The sequence below is a fragment of the Onychostruthus taczanowskii genome, unplaced genomic scaffold, assembly GCF_017590055.1.
Source record: "Onychostruthus taczanowskii isolate IOZ18803 unplaced genomic scaffold, ASM1759005v1 scaffold12, whole genome shotgun sequence".
NCBI lineage: Eukaryota > Metazoa > Chordata > Aves > Passeriformes > Passeridae > Onychostruthus > Onychostruthus taczanowskii.
In genome coordinates this window covers 3,267,056-3,289,121 of record NW_024498351.1, presented here as the reverse complement: position 1 = coordinate 3,289,121, position 22,066 = coordinate 3,267,056, and the positions used below count along the sequence as shown (strand labels likewise).

At 40.7% G+C, this 22,066-nt stretch overlaps 1 protein-coding gene across 10 annotated transcripts in view; it reads right to left on the bottom strand.

Annotated features, from left to right (window-relative positions):
- Nucleotides 1-22,066, bottom strand: part of EPHA5 (EPH receptor A5) — a 193,259-nt gene that overhangs the window by 45,600 nt on the left and 125,593 nt on the right. For all 10 annotated transcript variants that reach the window (XM_041427845.1, XM_041427846.1, XM_041427849.1 and 7 more), the window contains 2 exons: nt 5,547-5,671; nt 2,766-2,925 (listed from right to left, as the gene is read on the bottom strand). In XM_041427845.1, coding sequence (XP_041283779.1) covers nt 2,766-2,925; nt 5,547-5,671 — 285 coding nt within the window. The remainder of the gene's footprint in view (nt 1-2,765; nt 2,926-5,546; nt 5,672-22,066) is intronic.

Below are 22,066 nucleotides of genomic sequence, written 5' to 3'. Positions count from 1 at the left end.
CGAGCGGGGTGGAGCTGCTACGGCAGTGTAAGTGATTTCAGAAGGACTGGTCCTGATACATTAAATATTTCATGTTAACTGCTCCAAACCCCTACCATCATCCAGAGATTTTATTAGCCTCATGAAGTTATGGGGGCTCCTTAAGGTGGTGTTTTACTGCTTTCTTGACAAAATAATTAAAAAGAAAAACATTTAAAGGAGAACATTAAGCAGTGATTGGTGGGTTTTTTTGCACAGCTCAAGGGATGGGGAAATGAGATAAATTCCACTGTGATCTATGGCAGATGAAAAGCCTGAATCCATAAGCCAAGCTGGGGCTTGCTGCCATTCAAAGTCAGGGACACACACAGACACCCCTGCATTACCCCTTCTCAGCTTGGTACTGTGATCCTACTCCTGCCCAGCAGATCAGCTAGATTAGCTCACCAATCCAGCCAAAATCCAGCTCTTGGCAAGGTTAGCTTTTGGGGCTAGATGAGCATGGTGGCATTTGGAAAGGATGAAGCAACAAGTGGATATACCCAGCAACACCTTCCACTTAGATAAAAAAAATTCACTGAAAATTGAAGCCCTGGCTGCTTCATGGTGCTTTCAAGAATTGCACAAGCAGGGAGAAATATGCAAAAATGTCCAAAATCTGGAAAAAGAAGGAAGTCCAAAACAGCTTATAGCTTTCCTCCACTGCATTTCTCAGGCTGTTGTTGTATAATTCCTCCAAATGTATTAAAGATAACTATAGAAACCTTGCAAACTGGAAACAGAACCTGTTATTCAGTCCAAACGACTTGGAAATTGTTTTTGTTTCTCAGAACAGCCACTGAAAGGTTTTCAACTGTGCTTGAATAAAAATCATTTGCTTTGGCTCTAACAAGAAGTTCAGATCTGTACTCTGATTTAGCAGTGAGATTTTGATCTTTGCTTGCTTTCAAAATCTCCAGGATGTGCAGGAAAGCAGTGGGAGTCTGGTCACACTCCTGACACTAATATTGACTTTTTGTAGGGCTTTGGGGAAAAAAAATGCTTTTTATAAGGCTTTAAATGTCAAACAGAGCTGCATTTTGCAAGATACTGAGGCTCGTGTTCTATTTCAATCCTATTAAGTGTTAAAGTATCTGGTTAAGTCTGGCCTCAGCCAGAGCTTGAGTCCAACAGACGAACAATTCCCATTCCCAAACTGGGGACTATGCAGTAGGTATTCCTCTGACTATTGACTCCTCAGTGTCAGAGAAGTACCTATTCCTCTGCCTTTAAAATGTGAAAAAGACTGGGAGGTGGGTATGACTAAATGACCCACAGAATTCCTTTTTGTTTAAAAGTATTTCCACATGATGTCCTCCAAAATCCTGATTAACACAGATACTTACATGATGGGCTTGATGAAAGTGCCATTATTTTTGGACCAGAATCATAGGTAATAGATCAAATGTGCATATATTTCATGTGTTACTCATTAATAGACCAGAACAATATTACTCAAACAACTCTAAGCTAGAAACTTTCCAACTGAGTAAAACTATACAGAATAATTTTTTGGCATAACATGATTTGGTTGCTACTTATAGAGCACAATTAATGATTAATAAAAAAAAATAAGAAATACATTAAATAGACTGTTCTTACTGCATTAATGTTTGCATTGTGATGCAATTTTCACTGTATTAGCTTAATCACTGGCTCCACAGCTACATTTGCACATGTATAATGACTCCTTGAAAATCTATTACGACTTCAAAGGTAGCATGCACTGAAAAGACAACTCAGTATCTTCTCCTCAAAGATGATGAATTTTAAATAAACTGGAGTAAGAGTAGTCAAAATATTTATGAATTTAAATTTCCCAGGAAAACACAGCAAACAGTCCCTTTCCCACATGAATGATCAGAGTATTTCTACCACAAAATTCCTCTTCCATGCACACAGTATAAAAATTAATAAATGACAGCTGTACAAACTAATAGAGAGAAGAGGTATTTTCTGGTGGACAAAATTGTACTTGACACCTTGGCAAAATTCTGTATTTGGGACAAAAAGAATTTCCCCACAGCTGTGCCTAAACACAGAAGAAAGAGAAGCTGAGCCTCTGTGTGCCTCAGGAGTTCACCCTGCCACAGAATCTGTTCCAGAATCCAGCCCTGGATTAGTTTCATTAAAAAAAAAAAAAAAAAAAATTAAAACCCACAAATGTAACAGGTCAAGAAGAACTCCTGCACCTGCAGTGCACATTTTTTACCATTTCTGATTACAAGTCAACCTCCTTTTCTTGAGGCTGTGGCCTTGGCAGCCAACAGAAACAATCTTTTAACTTGACAGGAACTTACCCCAAAAAAACACCAAAGACACTAATGCTGGTTCAACCCTTCCCTTTGCAGAGAGGCACAATTTCAGGGTTTTTCCTCCCAGATGGGAGACATATTTAAGAGAGAGATATTTAAGAGAGTTCAGCATCCTCTGCAGCCAGCCTTTAAGGAGCAGGCCCCAACCCCTCTGTCCCTCCTAGGAGGAACAACTCTCTTACACCAGGGTCCTGTAAATACAAGATTTTTGTAAGCATGGAATGCCACGAATTTCTGAAGCCTGAAGGTCTCCTGCCCCACCATGAGGAAGCAAAGGACAGCTATGCCAAGTGCAGAGTCACGGTGTGCCCGATGTTTCCAAAGCCAAGGGATGAAGCCAATAAAAGGAAGCACTCTGTGCAGAGGTATCGATCCCCTGACCTGTTTCAGGGAAGCGTTGCAGAGACACTGACAGTAATTAAAAGCACTTACACACTGGGCTGGTTTCGAACTCGAACCTGCGGCTGAAGCCCCCGTAGCCGGCAGCTGTGCGGGCTCGGATCTGGAAGACGTACGCCGAGCCTGGCTTCAAGCCATCCGCCGTAATCGTCGTCTCTTTGGACTTGATGATGGTGTAGCTTGTCTCCTGGTCCTTTTCCCAAAACCCCCCCAAAAACAACAAAGTTCAAACACACACAGAGGGGGTCTCAGAGAAGACAGACTCTTAACAACCCCCAGAGAAACATAACAAAAGACGACTGAAGTATGTGTTTTTGAGGATTTCCTCCTCAAAACCCCCTCCCTCTCTGAAGGTCCTTTCTGCAATACAAAATGTGAGGTCTGCTTTTCTCTTTTATAATCAATGATTCTAGGGGGCACACAGCCGGCATCTGCGGTAGAAGCAGCTTTCCCCTGCTCGGGATGTACATGGCCTGGGGCAATGGAGAGGTTTATCATACAAAGATCAAACCCAAGGCACAGGGAAGATAAAACAAGTCCTATCACCTTAAAAAAGGATTTTGATTTACACCAAAATGGCTTCCCAGTACTGTAATAGGCCTAAAAGAGAATAATATATTACACACTATACAACTTTATGCCTGCATTTTTAGAACCACGAATTAGACCTTGGGAAGAGAATAATAAACCAAAACTCCAGGAAAATACCTAATTTTTGCATTGTTCTTCTGAAGCAATGAACTTGAAGAAAAATTGCTGAAATAAATCTTCATCTACATCAGTTTCTAATGTGAAACAGTTCCAGTTCTTTGATTAAAATTTTGTTGAAATGCTAAGTAATTACTCTTAGAATTATTTACTGTAACACATAATCTAGACAAGAGCTCATAAATTAAGGTCTACAAATTTGGAAACTGCTTTTTATTCACCATATCCTCTCAGATCCAAATTATTATGAGTTAAACCAGAGTTTTTAGTAGTTCCTTACCAAGATTTCTGGATAGCTCTTAGAATCTGAGCTCATTTTTCTTTTTTAAAAATTTAATGGCCAACTTCCCATTGACACCAATATGCCTGGCTAAGGTGCTGGGAATTTCTTAAATGTAAGATTACAAAATTTCTCAATTGATGCTTGTTTTGGAGAAATGTGTACACACACACATACACACACATATATATGTGCCCTTTTTTTCTTATTAAGGAGTGATCCCTCTTACAGGAATGCAATCTGACAAAACTCAGTTTTCCCAAACATTTAATATAAATCATTCTTGTCCCTTAGAAATGAATGTGAATTTACCCTTATGATGGGCTGAAAACAGAGAATATAAATTATAGTAGCAACAAAGAAAAAGGATTAAGGGCAATATTCCCAGCCTATCTCAACTACTGGTTAAAAAGCAGTAAGTGAATATTAGGTCACATCTTTGCTTGTATGTCGGCCAATTAACTTTTCAATACACTCTTGGCTTCTGCAAACACTTACTACAAATACAATATTTTAAGTCCCCTCTCCTGCCAATTTGTTTGAAAATAAACTAAGGAAAATTAAGAAATATACTTGGTTTTTTTTTTCACTTTAATTATTTGCTTTACCTTTTTAAGTTGTTCTTCCCAAGCCATTCCATGGTAAGGATTCAATGTACCCCAACAGTCATTCAAACAAGTTAATAAAATAATTAGTAATGGATTATTTTCAGCAACAAAATAACCCGATTCCTGTTGTGTACCTAATCTTCAGCCCTATTTAAGTCACTCACATATCTCTTTCACAAGCTCCCTCATCTGCAAAAATAATGTTGATTTTATTTTGATGGAGAAGATTTATGAAATTCTTTCTCCTGTTTAAATGGACTGCTTGAGCAGGTCCTTCCCATGGTCAGAGAAAGAAGACAGAAGGAGTAAGGATCTAATCCTGGTCCATGCTGAGCAATTTCACTTGGATCACAGATAGAGCTAATGGAATATCTTCCTTAAAACAAAAATTCAATCCCCATAAAAAAGTGACTTGTGACTCAATTTCATTATTTCCTCTTGTTTTCATGTATAAAGCCTGGATGTTTCTGAGGAAAAAAGGACACCTTACAATTCCAGCTAAGGCAAAAAAAAAAAAAAAAACATGCTATTCAGTCAAATCTTGAAAACCTGATTTTTGGAAATCTAAGATTTCTAGAGATTTAAGGCCATATCACTCAAAATACACTACTTTGATAAAGTGCATTTGTAACCATTTTCCATTTAAATGACATTAATTTTGCAGGAAGATAACAAGTCACTATTTGAAATGAAGACTAGGAGGGGCAAGTTTTGTGGTGAGACTGCTTCCCTTTAAACCAAGAGAAAGAGCTGGAAAACCCAGGCAAGTTTTTAAGCCAAGATGCCCCTCTTCATACCAGAGCACATGCAGTCTCTCTCCACAACCCCCTTCTCCTCTCCTTTCACATGGATGGAAAATCAAGTGAGAAATTGAAATACCAAAGGCAAGGGACTGCCTGATGTTTCTGGGAGGAGACAGATGCTCAGTCCCCAGCCCCTTCTACTTTTAACATAATGAGCAGGCTCTGTCTTAATGTGATAAAGCTTGAGAGGAATCTGACACGCGGATTTAATGTATTTGTTCAAGAGAAGTGGCACACTAATGGAAAACAACACCCTCATTTCAAGTCATCCTAATCACTTACTGCAAAATCAATCTGACATTGATTTATGCATAAAAATCTCTCCATTCTCTTCCATGACTCAAATAATAATAACTAAAAGAAGAAAACAATAAAGAGAAGGTACTTGGGAAGCTCAGCAATCAGTCCATCACACCTTTTCAAAATATTTGATTTCGTATTCCAGGATGATGCCATTGGGTCGATCTGGCTCCTGCCAGGAAAGGGAGATGCTATTTTTAGTTATCTTCCCTTTTTTCACAGTACTGACTGGAGAAGGTGCTGCAAGACAGGAGAAGAACAGAACAGACGAAAACCATGGTTAGTAAGATGGTTTGCCAAAGTCAAACCCATCAGTGCATGCTCAAACACAAGGCAATCCTTAGCTTCTGCAGGTCAGTGGGCTCTGTTTCCACCTTGGTGGTATTTGCCCATTTTTAACAACTGGACTTGCACAGATTTGTGGTAGCATGACCACCAAGGCAAAGTAATTACATGAACTACTATCACAGCTTACACATCAACCCCGTCTTTTCAAGCAATTTTCAAACACATCAACCCCATACCTCCTCTTTTCAAATGTGTCAGCGGCCTACCTTATCAGACTTACATATTGATTATGCTTTGCTTTCTTTTGCCTGTTTTCAAGGCACATATTTTTCAGAAGACCTTAGATTACATGGGCTCCTTAACTATTTTTGGATTTTAAGTAGTTTAAGCCTAGGCATCTTTCAGCCCCTTCCTTTCAGAAGCAAGGAATATTATAACCTTTATAATTCAATTGCTCTCCATAAATATCACTGGGGTGTTGCAGGCTCACATAGTGATGCTAATTCCTTGCAAATGGCAAAAGATTTTAATGGCAATCACAGTTTGGAAGTTCTCAGTGTGCTTGGGGAAGCCACAGCATGAGAGCAGCCATACAAGCTCTCTTCATTATTTTATGAAGCAGCCCTGAAAGGTTATCTGCCCTTTACAGCACACATGTGCATCAGAAGCAGCCTTGATCCTTTGTATTCAGCCCGATGTCTGCAGAGACTTTTTAAGTTGTGGTTGCTGCCACCCCTGCCAGCTCTCCAGCAGAAGTTGCTATGGGCAATGCAACCCTAACACCCCAGGTGTTTTATGCCAGGGATTAGGAAACAACACTGAGGGAAAAGAAAAGGGGATGGGAGAAACTCATAGTCTCCCATTTGCAGGGCCAAGAGCAGCTTCTCCAGAGATAAAAACAGGCTGTGCCTGGATGAGGGACTTGAGCTCACCCTCCACACAGACAGGCGCCTGCAAGGATGACAGGAGGCCTGAGGAGACCCATGGCAAAGACTTTTGTGTCCATATGTGGAATTGAATGGAATGGAAGGAGCAGCAGCAAACAATCACATTTCACCTTTCAAAATGTATTTGGAGCTATAGAAAACAATTTCTTCTATATGCAGGACTAGCAAATTATCTTAACACTATAAAAAACCCCAACCCATTAAGTAAAATAAAGACAACAAATACATTAATTTTACCAGGTCTGATTTTAAGCCAAAAAGTAAGGGAAGAGCTCCAGACAATTATTCTTGGACTGAAGGCTTGGACTGAAGCAGCAAGACTCTTCTCTGTTATAGCAAGTTGCCACACCTCAGTCTTGCTTCAGCCCTAGTTTTTTACACTCCTGTTCCCTTTCCCTGCTTGGCTCTTGAAGCACCCTGAAAGGTGTTGGCTATTTCCATACTGTTTTCTGCTGGAGAGCTGGCATCAAGCTGGACAGACAGTGTTTGCTTTTTAACTGTGCATCCTCCACTGTGCTCACAACTGCTCCACTGAGCGAGTAAAAACCACCTGGATTTGAACAATGACCACAGTATTTATGCAGGCACAGCTTGGTGATCACCAACTATTTTTCACCTGCAAAAGTCACCTTAGCCCTCCCTGACTGACATCCTCTACACGTTTTTGGGCTACATGAAGGCAAATAACAAACATATAAATACAAACTGCTAATCTGGTAAAGGAATTTCTGTTACTCAACCCAGGTGCTTAAATATGCTCTGTGCACACATGTGCACGGCAAACTGAGCTGTGCCTCTGAGATCCAAGATCCGTGTACATGTGTACAGTCAGATATTAGCTCAGAGAAGACAGAGAGAGTAGGGAGCTCCATCAAAATAGAATGAAGCCCCTTCTGATGCAAGGGAGCTACATAGTTTTCAGCGGCATTGGATAACAAGCCTTGCTGTGTGGTGATGGTGCTAAGTAAAAGGAGAGAGTACAATCCTCCTTAAACAGATGATACTGATCACTTATGAGCCACTCAGATGCTACCATGTACAGGGAGGAACCACCAAAACACTCAAAAAAAGGGACCTATGTCTTCTGGAAGTGATCTCCAGTGCCCCCAAATCCCTGCAATGCCTATCCCATGCTTACAGAGCTAGCAGCAGAGGTCTGGTAGGACAGAGAACATCAGTGCTGAGCATTAAACCATTTTAAACTCCTATTAGCAAAATTAAACTTGAGAAAAGCAGTGAGGGGAGACCTCAGTTCTCCCTGGTATTGAATGCCTCTCAGGAAGGTGAAAATCATGCAATTCCCAGTATCAAAATTACCTGATAAAATAGTGGATTTTTCATCCAATTTATTGAGGTTTTCTGAAGTGTTTATAGGACTGAGGCTCACAGGTACTTACAGCCAAGAAAACAATGTTAGTGCTGCCAAACTCTGCTGCAAAACCTTTCCCTAGGATGTTCAGGGCAGTTAAGCTCTCCTTTACATGTGCCTGCATAGTACAACACAAAATACACCACCAGCCAACCCAAACACACCCATCAAATTTCCTACACCCCTAAACCAGAGCATTCCCTTTAAAAAGCATGTGCAAAAAGCTTGGCTAGTGAGCAGCTTTGTGGACTTAAATCTCTGGGTGTGCAAGTCTCTAAAATGTTCAATTGTGGCTCCCAGTACACTCTGCTCTACCAGGAAATGGATGGAAGATAAGAAAATGAGTAACCCAACTCCCCAAGTAAATTAGAAGAGGAGTAACCGTATCCTTTTTGAATCTCCTTCAAAAGAAGTGTTAAAGTGTAACCGTGAGATAAAGTCCAATTAAGTAAATTCAATAAATCCCAGCGGTGCTGGCATGATACAGCAACCACTCTGCATCCTCAATGCACAGAGATTACGGTGTTCTGAAGTGAAGGAAGGAAGGTATAAGTATTTTAGGGTTTTCTTTGTCAAACAAAATGTAATTCAATCCAGGCAAGAGGACAAAGTCTGCAATCATTCCATCTTAAAAGCCTGCAACTGGATACTGCGCTATATGATCTCAGAAAAATAAAAGGATTACTTAAGACTTGCTTTTCAAAGGTCACTGCTTCTGCAAGGGCAGCATCCTCTTAATAGAAAGAAGTCAAACAACAGAGCCCTTCCATTTGGAGTACAACATGTAAAAAAATAAATTCACGTAATAGTCATGATATATAAAGCTGTAATATCCCGTGTTTCTTATGTAAGCATACAGAAGTCTTGTTCAAATCTCTGCTGTGACACAACAAAAGGTGGGTGTACATTGTGAATTGCACATGTTCTGCACATATGCATTAATTTCTCAGCCACACAGTCAAGATCAAAGAGGGATATTACATCATTTATGTTTATGTTTGCCATTTATGAAAACAGCCATGCATGTGATGAAAGCAAACAGAAGATGTAACAAGGTGTGAAATTGCCAATGTACATTTTTGCTTTCCTGAGACCAAAAATTAATCAGGAAGCAAAGAAAAGCCTAGAAAACTGATTCTTCCTTTTTTTTCCCCCCCCCTAACATTTCGTAAGAATAGTAAGGGGACATACCAAATAAATAAATAGAAGTTTCTGCAGAAGACACATCATTAGTCACATCTGAATAACTACAGGAAATTATTTCAGGAGAAACAGACTTTTTAGGACATTGTTCCTCAGCAATTTTTGACAATGACATTAGCACTGAATTAGCCATCTAGGCACCAAAGGCCATATTTACAACACAGTGTGCTGTGTTCCACTAATATCTATCATACAGTAATGCTTAGTGGAATAAAATGCTAATTATAGTTTAAGAGAAACCAGTGTTATCCGGTGAACAACCACTGTACCAAGACAAAACAAATAATCCAGTTTCTACTTTTCATGGTCTATCTAATGCTCTCTCCAGGCCAATTACTTTTGCCTTGGTATTTTTCACTTTGGCAGAAACAACAGCTAATGGCTCCCCATCTTACTCAGCCCCACAGCCATAACCTTTATCTGTTATTATATAACCAAACAGTTATGTTATAATTAATGCACTTAATAAAACCAGATAAAATTTTTGAAGAAAATAAAACCTGTATTAGAAGAGTAACCACACAACAAGTAACTCTGGTTTCACTTCAAAAGCCTGGTGTATTGTAATTTTTCACTCAGTTTCTAATTTCTTTCTCAGGCCTTTGGTGACTTCAGTGTTTGAAGCAAAACTTGCCTTATTCACCAAGTCACACTAAAGGCATTGTGAAATTGCAGGTGGCTTCAAGCACTACGTTAATTAAAAAAAAAAAAACTATAGATATGTTAGTTAAAATAGAAACACTGAAAGGAGAAGGAAAATAATGCTTTCACTGTATTATCTCTGCATTTCTACATAGAAACTTTTAGGGCAGCTTAACACCCAGTGGCTCTCTTAAGGGCACTTTTACTGTGAATATTACACCTGGATTAGAATTTAGGATTTAAGTTATAACTTGTCTTTCGTGCTGCAATTTTTCATATCCCAAAATGCACTCAAGTTTGTCTGATAATGGATTTCAAAACTCTTTGTCCCTTGAGAACAAAGAGTTGCAAACCATGCCTGGCTAGTTAGGCAAACAGGCTGGGCCCCAAGTTTGCAGGTGCTTGTAAATGTCTTTGAAAACTGAGTCCAGGGAATGAAAGGTCCTTGTACTAAGTAGAATAAAATACTATTTCTATTCTATCTGAGATCTTTCGTAAGGACTTCAATCCTGCACAGGCCCTAAATAAGGCAAAGAGGTAAATTTTAGCCCCAGGATTAGATGAAATCCAAACACCTTGCCAAGTAGGAGCCAAACCCTAAAACATCGTTCATATATGGAGTTCATTTTCTTTAGAATGATCCTTCAAAGCATGTCTTGTGTAGATGGGGACTTCTTGTTAGTCCTTTTCACGCATCAAATATCAAAAATGAGGACACAATCTTCAAACTGCTTTGCCAATGGATATATAATATTTCTTCACAACTTCTACGTTCCAAGATGAGCCCCTGAGGTGCCAGATCTCAGATCTCTTTGCAGTCTGAATGGGCATTTGGAATGCCTCTGGAACCTGAGATGCCCTGACCCGTACCTTGAAACAAAACAGGTCAAACAAAAGAGAGAAACCTAAATGAAGCACTCCATGGCCCTGACAGAAGGCAGGGCCCCATTTTTGTAATATGAATCCACGACTAACTCAAGCAACCAAATCTATCTCATTTGAAAGAGGGTGATCTTTCAGGTGGCTCCCATCCTGGTTCCTCTAAGATTCAACACAGCTCCTTAAGGTCGACACCAGGACATGACTTGACAGCCAAGCTGGTCATGGCCAAGGTGCTCCCAAGACCTTGCTGCCTCCCAGCTGGACAGAAGGTTGCGTTCATGAAAAGTGAAAACCCAGCTGGTGCCTAATGGATGAAGAGCCTGTTCTTTCCTTGACAAAGCTTTCCTCAGAGAACTTCTCTCTAGGCTTCTAATCCTTGGACCTAAGACACCAGAAAAATCCCTTTGCTAAAGGCGAAGCGAGCAGTTGGGATGCTGTGGTTTTGCGGATACTATGAACCCAATGCTTTTAATTACCAGCACTCCCACTACAGAGAACTGCTCTTGTGTTGGTAAACACAAATCAGGAAAAACACTTTCAATTCATATTCACATTAGAGAAATAACAGAAGTAATCTGCATGCAATTTGCATTAGCACAGGGATGATGGCTCATCTCTTACTTCTCTGATCTCTTTAACAGCTCAGGAGATCTGTGTGGCTACGCACCAATGTGGTCTAAGGCCTCAAGGTTTACTGTACCCCAAAACTCAGTGTTCCTGCAGTAAATGAAGTGTGTTTAGGGGAAGGAGAGGTGTGTGCACATTAAATTCAATAATTCAAGGCTTTCTTTTCTCTCAGTATCTTCTAAAGGAGCTTGCAAGAGAATCAGCAAAGAGAGAAAACAGAGGAAACCACAGCAACAAGCTAACATCAACCGACCCACCTGTAAGGACCTACTGCTTCTTATGGTAAATCTTTAGATGAACACTCAATGATTTTGCTACTCCTGTAAAATGGTTTTAAAAGAACAAATAGCAACAAATGCCTTGCTGCATGTGAAAAATCACTACTGAAATCCTTCCTCCAATAAACCGTGTTATAAAAATGTGTCTGTAAAATATTCTTTGCTATTAAGACCAAGTACTGATTATTGACATATAAATTACAAAAAACAAATCCATAGCTTTAAATGTTTGAATGTAGTCTTTTCCTCTTCATCAAAATATGTTGTTAATTGTGAGACAGCAGGACTCAACACATATGCCTGAAGGACAGTGGATGCAACCAGTGAAAGCTTTGCCATTCACAAAAGTTTTTTACTGTAACAGAATATTGCTAAGACTCACCTACCTAAGTGCCTACCTTTGTGGAGGCACCCCAAAAAGGTGTAGCAACATCTCACCTCTGGCACTCCTCTCTCTTGCTAACTGCATGAAAGTTTCCAAAATTCACTGCTTACACAAAAAGAAAGCAAATAATTTTTACAAAATCTACCATAAGGAAGTTACTTTGTTTCAGGGCTATCATATATTAAAACTGCAACAGGATTACATGCAGAGCCTAAAGACACCACTCTAAATCTAGGCACTAAACTACAGAGCCTTTGGGGTAAGACTGCCTTGTCATTCCTCATGTGCACACCACCCCATACAGAACAGAGCCAGAATATTTAATGATACCTATCATATATCACTGCCATCTCAAAGAAACACATAACCTTTGGCAAGGCTCTTAAAAGCACATGGTTTCAAAAAATAAATTGGATTCTTGCCATTTGCCTTCTGTTTACAGAGTTGCACAGACACGCTCTCGGCTCCTGCCAATCATGGATGAGAGACACGAACTCTTAAAGAATGGAAGCTGCCTGCAGATCCACAAAACTTGCAAGCATGAGGCCTGAGGAAAACAATACCAGATACCACAAGAGAAAATTGTGTAATATTGAGCACACTCATCTCAAAGCAGGAGGAATATTACCTCCAGTTTGTTCATCAACAAACACACACAAGTCCTTAGCAGGAATACTGGTATACAAGAGTTTCAAGGAATTTTAAGGACTCTGTATAATCAAGGCTACAAAGAGCATCATGATCTGTAACATCAATTAAGATAATTTTTTTCTCTTGAAACCTGGAGGCCTGCAAACACTCACCTGTATTTTGCAGGGTGCAAAGTCCCCTTCACACAGATACAGGCTGTTTAGAAATAATAATTCAAAAAATTGGACTGACAAGACTGGCCCTGACCATAGCTCATTGCTTGAGAAACTTTTTTTCAATTGCCAGGCCTAACATACATTCATTTGTATTTACAGCAGCATCAGCCCTGTGTCCTACACAGCCAGTTCTCATTAAGCTGCAATTTACTGGGATACTCAGAAAGGGGAGTGAGACATTAGGGCATCACAGGTTGCCTGGGCTCAGGAAAAAGAGGCATCCCTGATATCCCTAGCAGGTACTTGCACTCAAGGCCAATGTGTATCTGAGACAAATATTTGCTGGATCAGGGAAGAGAGCATGAAGAAATATCTTCCTATAGGGTGCAGATCCACAGGAAATTCCAATACTTGATTTTGTTTTTCTAGTGCCTCTGGAAATCAAGATAGTAAGTTTTTCTGAAAGCTGGAGAACAGATTGCGGTTAAGACCAGAGCCAGATTTCTTCACACCACAGAAAAGCTGTAATTTCCCTATATTCCATTAGTGGTTTAGTTGTGAAGCCTAAGAATAAATACTATTGACTTACAAGACTCTCATAAATTCACTCTTTGCAAGGTGATAAGGACTCCAGCTCTGATCCATCAAAGCATTTTTGGAAAATGCTTGATTTTAAGTGCATGAGCGCTACCACTACTGTCAGCATTTTGCTGGATCGTAGCCACAGGGCTCAGCATTTTGCCGTAGAATTCTCATTATTGAGTGCATTTATCAGACTCGCTTCCACCACACTTACCAAGGAGTGCCTTCCCTGTCTTTAGTAACCTAATATCTGATTTGCATTTAAGCAAAAACTTCCTTTTAAAAACCACATGCCATTAAGAACAAAACAAAGCCAAACCACAGCTACTGGATTAAATGTAAAATGTGCAGGTTCCTGCTCCCTACCATCTCACCTTCTTCATTCCTAAATTGGCTCCTTTCTTTGTACAAGACTTGCTGCATCCTTTTTCTAGCTGTTATCAAGCTCTAAACCCAGCAAATTCATAGACCATTTTTAAATTGTGTGGGAAATTTCCTTCTCTGCCAAGCCTGCCACTCTGTATGATACAGCAATCAGTCTTGCTGATGAATTCTAACATTAAAGCCAAATTACTAAGCACTCTAGTGAAATTAGGGGCAGGCAAATTAATTCCTTATGTTTCCACTTGAAGAACAGCTACTGAAGAGGTGCATCAGGTCAGAGAGAAGAATAGGCAAAGTCCTTAACTCCCACTGTAGCTTGTTTTGGATTTCCTGTGGTATTTGGTTCCTCTGAATACCACCACTGCTCTTATCTCACCTCTCATTCAAAAATGGGAGAAAAGCATGAGCCCACCACTTGTCACAGGACCCTGAGCTGGTCACAGCTTTGCAGAGCCACAATCTTGACCTCTTCCATAAGTGAGTTCCCCAATGATGACTGGAAGACTTGAAATAAAATTCTTAAAAACAAATAAAAATATATCAGACAGGTAACACTAGATCAAATCCCTGTATCAGCAAAACCTCAAAATTACTAGAGCTGAAATTGAAAGGTTTATGTACCTGTGATTATATAAAACCCTTGGTTTGAGACTGACAGTGGCTTTTCTGGATCAGAGCAAATGCTGCCTAGCTCCTACTGTTTTTAAGGGAAATGGCAGACAAATAAAAAAAAAAAAAATCTAACAGATCTCATTGTTGCTGCTAGCTGGGATATCCTGCCCAGTCTTTTGGCAGTTAAGTGTGACCATGGGCAGTGTTAGTCCTAAAATCTCAGGTTCCAAACATTGAGATGAAGCTAACTACCAAAGTTAGCACAAATCCAGTTTTACTACAGGTGCTTGGGAAAACACCTCTTTATACTATCAAGTGAAATTTGTGTACCTTCAGCTTCCTAAAGGGTAACCTCTGCAGTGTGAAACATGGGAGCATGCAATGCCCCTTTGGAAGGAAGGAAGAAGATGTAGCTTCACAGATGGTCTGAGTTGGAAGAGACCTTAAAGATCATCTAGTTCCATGTCTAATGCCAAGGGACACTTTCCAATAGACCAGGTTACCTAGAGCTTCATTCGGCCTGGCATTGGACACTTCTAGGAAGGTCGCAACCACAACTTCTCTGGGCAGCTGGTGCCAGTGCCTTAGCACCCTCATTGTAAAAAAATTTTCCCTTATATCTGGTCTGAACCTACCCTCTTGTAATCTAATGGCATTACCCCTTGTCCTGTCCTTACAGGCCCTTGTAAAAGTCCCTCTCCAGGTTTCTTGTAGGCCCCCTCTGCGCCCTGGATGGTGCTGTAAGGTCTTCCTGGAGGTTTTCTCTTGTTGGCTCTGACTTCAAACTGGTAGGAATGGGATGATCTGAGTTTCTTCTCCCCTTCAAGTCAGCAGACTGTGATCTCCCTGCACACCCTCCCACACAAACCATCATGCCATGCCGTTTGCCCTCCTGGTCACTCGCAGTTCTCCCTGGGGCTGCTCTTTTTGGCAGTGGCTGCTCCTGGCCCCACCAACTCATCAGCTGTTCCTGTGGAAGCTGTGGGCTTCTGGTGGGTCTTGGAAATCCTTGGGGAGTCCCTGGCTCAGCAAACCTTCCTGTACATCTTGATGCCCAGCTCTGCTGCGGAATGCACCTTGTCCATGCTGTTTGCTTTGGCAAGTCCTCAACCCATGGCTTCCCAGCAGGTGAAGTGATTTATCAGGTCCTTGGGGAGAAGGAGGAAGCACTTGAGGGAGCTCCAGATTGTGCCCCATTCTGGATGTCAGGAAAAAGTGCATTTCTATGGAATCCAAGAGGGAATTGGAGAAAACTCACAAGTTAAGAAAGCTGCAAACAGAGACTGTTCTGTCCCGGGGAAAAGGAGACTGAAAGAGAATATGAGTAAAAGGCTGCTGTCTCTGGAGCAAGACAAGCACAGTATGAAATTTAGGAACAGCTTTCTAAGGACAAAAATAATGAAGCACTGGAAAAATATCACCCAGTGAACCTGTGGCATCTGTGGAGGTTTATAAGCAGGTTAGATGAGCACATCCTGAGGTCCTTCCAGACACAACGCTCCACACAGACACCTGGCTATCACAAGGTATAAAGGATAAAAATATAAAGGATCTCGAAAGGCAGAGATCCAAGATACATACATGTAGTGCCATTTACTAGCTGGCTTGTTTGTGCCAGGAGATGTGACAGAAAAATCTAAATTGCTGAAAATGGCTAGTCACACAAAAGGATGGCACTGGGATAAAAGCATCAGACGAGAGGAAACAATACTCTGCTTTCTGGCTCTGCTAGAGACTCCTAGTATGACCATGGGCAAGTCGCTTCATCTTTCTGTGTTGTTATTTGTGCAATGAAGATAATGATAATTCCTTTATCTGTACAGACTTGAGGGGCAGGAACTAACTATTCAGGTGCTGCCAGCACAATCTTTGCTATGGCCCACAGGCACTGCTGTAAGGCAAATAAAGAAAAGAAGGAATACCTGCCAGCATTACTCCTGACAGCTGGCTTCTTCTATTTAAGTCACAAGCAACTTGGTGATGTCACACTGAGCTCAAACACAGAACAAAACCCCTATGTGAGTGACAAAGAGACAAAGAGGAAAATTGTGGGGAAATTTGTGGCAAAGGCTTGTTTTCACAATTTAATAACTCTCTCCAACTTCTGTTTCCAAGTGGAAGCACTAGTTCTGTGCTTAAAGGCAAGCACTGTGCAAAATTGCGTTGCTGAGGGAAAACTGCAGAGATCACGACCGAGCAACACAAGCTCAGGATGAACATCAACCTTTAAAATGGGATAAATGCAGCTGCATATGAAAGCATGGCTTTTGACTTTCCCACCCTGCAGAGGCATCACTTTTCTGCAGGAAGCAAATACAGCCTTTTCTGACAAAATACAGCAGGCTTTTTCAGTCCAGTTAGTTTCTGAAGGTGTTGATAAGGATTTAGAGACAAACTCAAGAATATGTCAGAATGTTTCTAACATGAAAACTCAATTTAGGGACTGTACAGGGACTCTCTAGTCCAATTTTTCCCTTTAGAGCTGACAGGGTATGTCCTAAGCCTTTGTCTATTTAACTGGGTCACCACAGGCTGTGGAGGCCAGGGCAGTGCAATGGTACCAGGAGAACAACCTGAAGATCTGAGGGTGGGATTGCCATCCAGAAGCTAATAGTCTCAACAAAGATTCTAGCTGTTTCATATGGTAGCTGCACATGCACTCTCTAGTGTATCCTGAGGCTTTGGTGACATCATCTCATTTGGCATTCCCATAATATTGTAGAAAGACGGAGGAAAGACAAGTTTCTCTGCAGATTCCTCTCTGGGTTCGCAACCCAGGATCTGGTTTTGGCAAGTTCTCCTTATACTCATCACTCGCTTCCCCTCAGCTTTGTGACTGTTAGAAAAGGGCATTTTAACATCAGTTACTGTGGGTTCCTCCTTCTGAGGGGTTTCTTGGCTCTCTTCTTCAACTTGGACCAGGGAATGACTTGACAGACATAAGGATGTGCCCTAGTCCTTACAACTTTCTCATCTTCATCTTTACACTAGTGTGTGGACTAGACGACCAAAAGATTTACTGAGAATTAAAAAACATACATGTATGTCTTCATAGATGCAATACATAAACCACTTCCCTGTTTGATATCACCAAGAGTCACATTTGTGACTCTCCTTTGACCAATCTTCTCACTGCAAGTGCTCATTGAATCTAGTGGCTGGCTGAAATTGTGCCTTGAAGACATCTGAAAGTAGTCCAAACAACAGATGACAGGACGGCATGGATACTGGAGCTCACTGCACCAACATCAGCTGCTCACAGGCATTTGCCTGACTCCTTCACAGGACTGTGATGATGTTAGCTGCCACTTGCTCTTGGAAAAAAGCAACTTCCAGCACCACTAAGAACTACCCACCCAGTACAGATGGGAGCTCATGAAGGTTTTCCTTCAGACGATGCCTTGAGTCATCCACAGGGGTATCATCTCAAGATCAGACATGCACATGGGTTTGCATGGGTCCAGGGCTTAGGCTGCTGAGATTGAACAGACAGAAATCAAACCATATGGGTTCCCCACTATTCTGTTCCCCAGGTTGTTGGCTATTAGCATGGCTCTCTCTCCCTAAATGTTCCCTGCATAAATGTGAGATTATAACAGTAAGTGGCATTAAAAACGTGAATGATGAATGCTATGCATCAGGCAGGATGATTAAATAACTATGTGTAGATTCTGGGACATATTAGCTTCTCTGCCTTCTGACATGATAATTGATCATTCCTAATCTATAGCAGAAACAAAACAGAGATTACCTCCTCTCAAACAATTCAGCTTCTATTCTCCTTTGTTCATTCCCTCAGCCCCTCCCTCACACAAGGGGGAAGCCCATTAACTAGCTCTAACTGTTTTTAATTCAGTGGTATTGAAAATGGGATCTAGCAATGCACGTAATTGATACCATTTCACAGGACTGCCTTCCAAGGAGCAGCAAAGGTGAAGCATTCACATTATCAAGGTCACTGCAGTGAATGCAAGAATAACAAAGACTTGGATTTGCATCAGGATTCAATTACAGTGAAGTATACAAATGTAGCTAGACTGCCCCCCCAAAATGACAAGTACTCTGAGAGAGCTAAATACAGCTAAGCAGAATTAATAAAAAGAGCAACATTTAAAATGGTTTTGTTAAAACCCTGTACAAATACAGTGGACTCAAACAGAATGTATTTTATGTTCATTTAACTTGAATTTGTAAATTTATAGGCAGCAGGTAAAGCAAGATAATTTTAAATCAATATACCTAGATCTTAAGGCCAAAAGAGATCATTTAGCCCTCCCACAAACCACCACTGACTTTTCATCTTCCTTTAAATCAATAACAATTCACTCCTGAGGGCAGATTACCAAACTTCACCATGCAGTGACTTGCTGCTCCACCATGCCACTTCGTTAAAAGAATAAAACATTTTAAGAGATAACTGAACTTTGTTCTAGAAATTAGTACTGAAGAAAAAAATTTGTTTAAAAAAAATCAATACAACAGTTACTATCTGAGAGCATGAAAAACAAAAAGAGAAAAGGACATTTTAAACACAGATATGCACACATGCACACTTCCATAAGCCACACAGGAAAAAAAAATCAAGAAGAGCCTGAAGAAAGGATGCATGCTTCAAGTTTTTAAAGCTGAATGTCCCTTGAAGACTGCCAGTAAATTTCCAAGCAATTTGGCAACATTTATCAGTTCACAAAAATTACAAAAAAGCCCAACTTTACAAGGCCTGCAGATACTGAACTATCACATCTGATCACTGGGAACTGCCCACATGCATTTTTATGCTCTATAGCACTGCAGTGCACAGAATTCAGCTCCGTGGATTACCCTCCTATGGGCCTGTTTCTATCAGTGAAGAATGCATCTGAGGAAAGAAATAAATTTTGCCAAGTGTTATCATCCACTTGAACTATCACATAGCTAAAAAAAGAGAAAAAAAATTTTCCATCCAGTCATTCAACTGTCAAGCAACTGCTTGCAGAGACTGCTTACCTCGTGTGGTATTCAATCACTTCATTTACTGTACTCCAACCAAAACTACTCAAAAGCCATAACTTCTTGTGCATCACTCTGATCAGAACTTCGTATTACTTACTTCCTTCTGCAGCTAAATGAAAGGAATGCTGACCACACAGGCACATCTTACCTTGTATCTCAAGAAAGACACTGCTATCATCCTTGCATGGTTTCTAGTGGCTGGTTAGTCTGGTATTTGCTGCATAAATATGGACCACAGGTTCCCTCTGGCTCACCAGGATGCTGCTCATTTTAAAGCTGCTTGAGCTGCATTCTCTTTTGTTTATTCTAAGACTGTGGCCTTTAAAGTCTGGATGTGACATTTAGAAGGCCCAGTAAATGCCATATCCTCTCTCAACCATGAATCTTGTCTAACACAGCAGTGTATTATGATCTCAGTGATCTAATTCTTGAGATCATCTCTTTACTAACAAGACCCAGGATGGCCACTATGATAAAGCCCTGGGAACTCAAAAAATATCGCAGTCAGTGACCCAATAATAAATCTGGTGTTCTCTGCTTCATCTTTTCCTCAGTAAGGCATGTCAAATCATATACTACCACTGTATACTGAATGACCTGGGCAAAAGGATTTTCAGAATGTGGGGAATACACTGCATTGATAAAATAACAAAAATCAAGATGACAGTACTTCCTCTTGCTTCCCAATACCCTGGGCAAAAAAAATATGTGTAGAGCCAAAATTTCTAGAGCCCAAACACAGACACAAGAGGAGCTGTGAGGGCATCCAGAGAAAGAAGTGTGGTGATCAAACTTACCTGAGACATCAGGCTCTTCTTTGCATTTATCTACCTAAGAGGCTACTCACCGACTTCATCAAAAGTAGCTTCCACACAAGCAAGACCAGAATTTGATCCACTAGGGGAAGGCAAAACAAAATACATCCCTCCAAGTACTGAATTAGCCAAAGAAATGAATGAAACAGAAGACCACTTGGACCTATGGTCAGCTGCAGGTTGACACAGAGAAAATCTGCTTTCCATTTTGGAAGAGATCCTATGGATGGTCTTGTACTTCAGTCCTTCATCAGGAAGGACTCACTCGGATGTACACCAGGATTCAATCCCTAACCCTGTATTCCTGTGTAGAGACCTAGAAAGCAGTCAAGAAACATGGGGACTAAAGGAAAGACACAAATAAATAAGTTACATTTATGTCTCCACCTTGAATCCAGCAAAGCAGAGTGCCATGAGACCCTGGTGACTTTTGGTCTCTTCCTGGCCCTGCTTATGAACTGATGGGCGACCTTGGGAAAAATCACTTCACTCTCTTTTGCAGCCTATAAATTCAAGTGCAGGAGGGACACTCCTGCTGCTCACAAAGCTCTATGAGGCTTGCAGTTAACATCTTCTATGCAGCATGTACACTCTCATCTTTGGTGGCAGCCTTAAGCCTGTGGTTGAAACAATCTCTCCCCTGAGATCTTATTTGCCCATCCCTTCACAAACATTTAATTGAAAAGCCCTAAATGATGAGTTTCTAGCTATGATCTTTTACTGAAAATCATCTTCTCTTGACAAGTTGTTCCTACCTTATTCCTAGACACAACTTCCAGACTTGCTTATTTCTGCAACATGCTGCTTCTTCCTATACTTTCTTTGATGGCCTGACAAGGGAACATGTTTAATTCCAAACAACTTTTTTTTTTTTTTTTTTTTTTTTAATTCAAGGTGACAGAGCCCCTGCCTGTGACATGTACCTGGGTTTACTTCAAAAGCCTTTTCCCAGGGGCTCCCAAGAGTCAAAGTTGCTCTCCTCCAATGCTGGCATGCAGAAATACCCTGCACAACAGAGCACAAATGCAACACTTCTCCCTCCTGGACCTGACCACTTTATGTTTTATTTTTAATGTGTGTGAATAAAACAGGCAGAGGTGAATATTGCAGCCAGAAACAGGTAAACCTCTGGACATGCACAAATATCAGGAAGCGACAATATTTTTGCAGCAGGGCTATGGAAACCATCTGGCTCCTCTCCAAGTGTTCTCCTACCATCTGATGTTACAAATGCTTGGATGATGGGAGCATCTCTGACAGGCTCTTAAGTCTCCTAAACTAGATTAATCTACATGCAGCGTACAGCAAAGCTACAGATACTTCCTAATGGTCTGAAGTGCCAACTTCCACGATAAATATACACATCCAATGTGCAATTATGCCTGCATCTTAACAGTGTTAAGATGGCTGCAAGATACTAATTACCAAATAAGAATTTGGCAATTATACTCCATCACACCTTCCTCCTGACACAGCTACTTTTAAATAAACAAGGATTTGTTCTCAGCTTCACCAAAGAAAGAGGAGCTTTCTCCTTTGCTTTGTTGTAGCTCACCAAGTGTGATAATGGAATTAAACAAGATAAAAAAAATTCCGTTTGCTGAAGTACTGCCACTGCTTCACTGAAGCCATTTCACTGCTGTTTAAGAAACACTATTAACCCTTTTAGGAATCAGGGGGAGGAACAACTGAAACAAAAGCAATCTCACTAGCTAATCCCTCCTATTCTCCAGCCAGAATTTTAGTGTTTGTCATGAACTGTCTGCAGACTTACCTTTACTTTAATTACCAATATCACAAGATCCAAAGTACTGCCCGTTTCT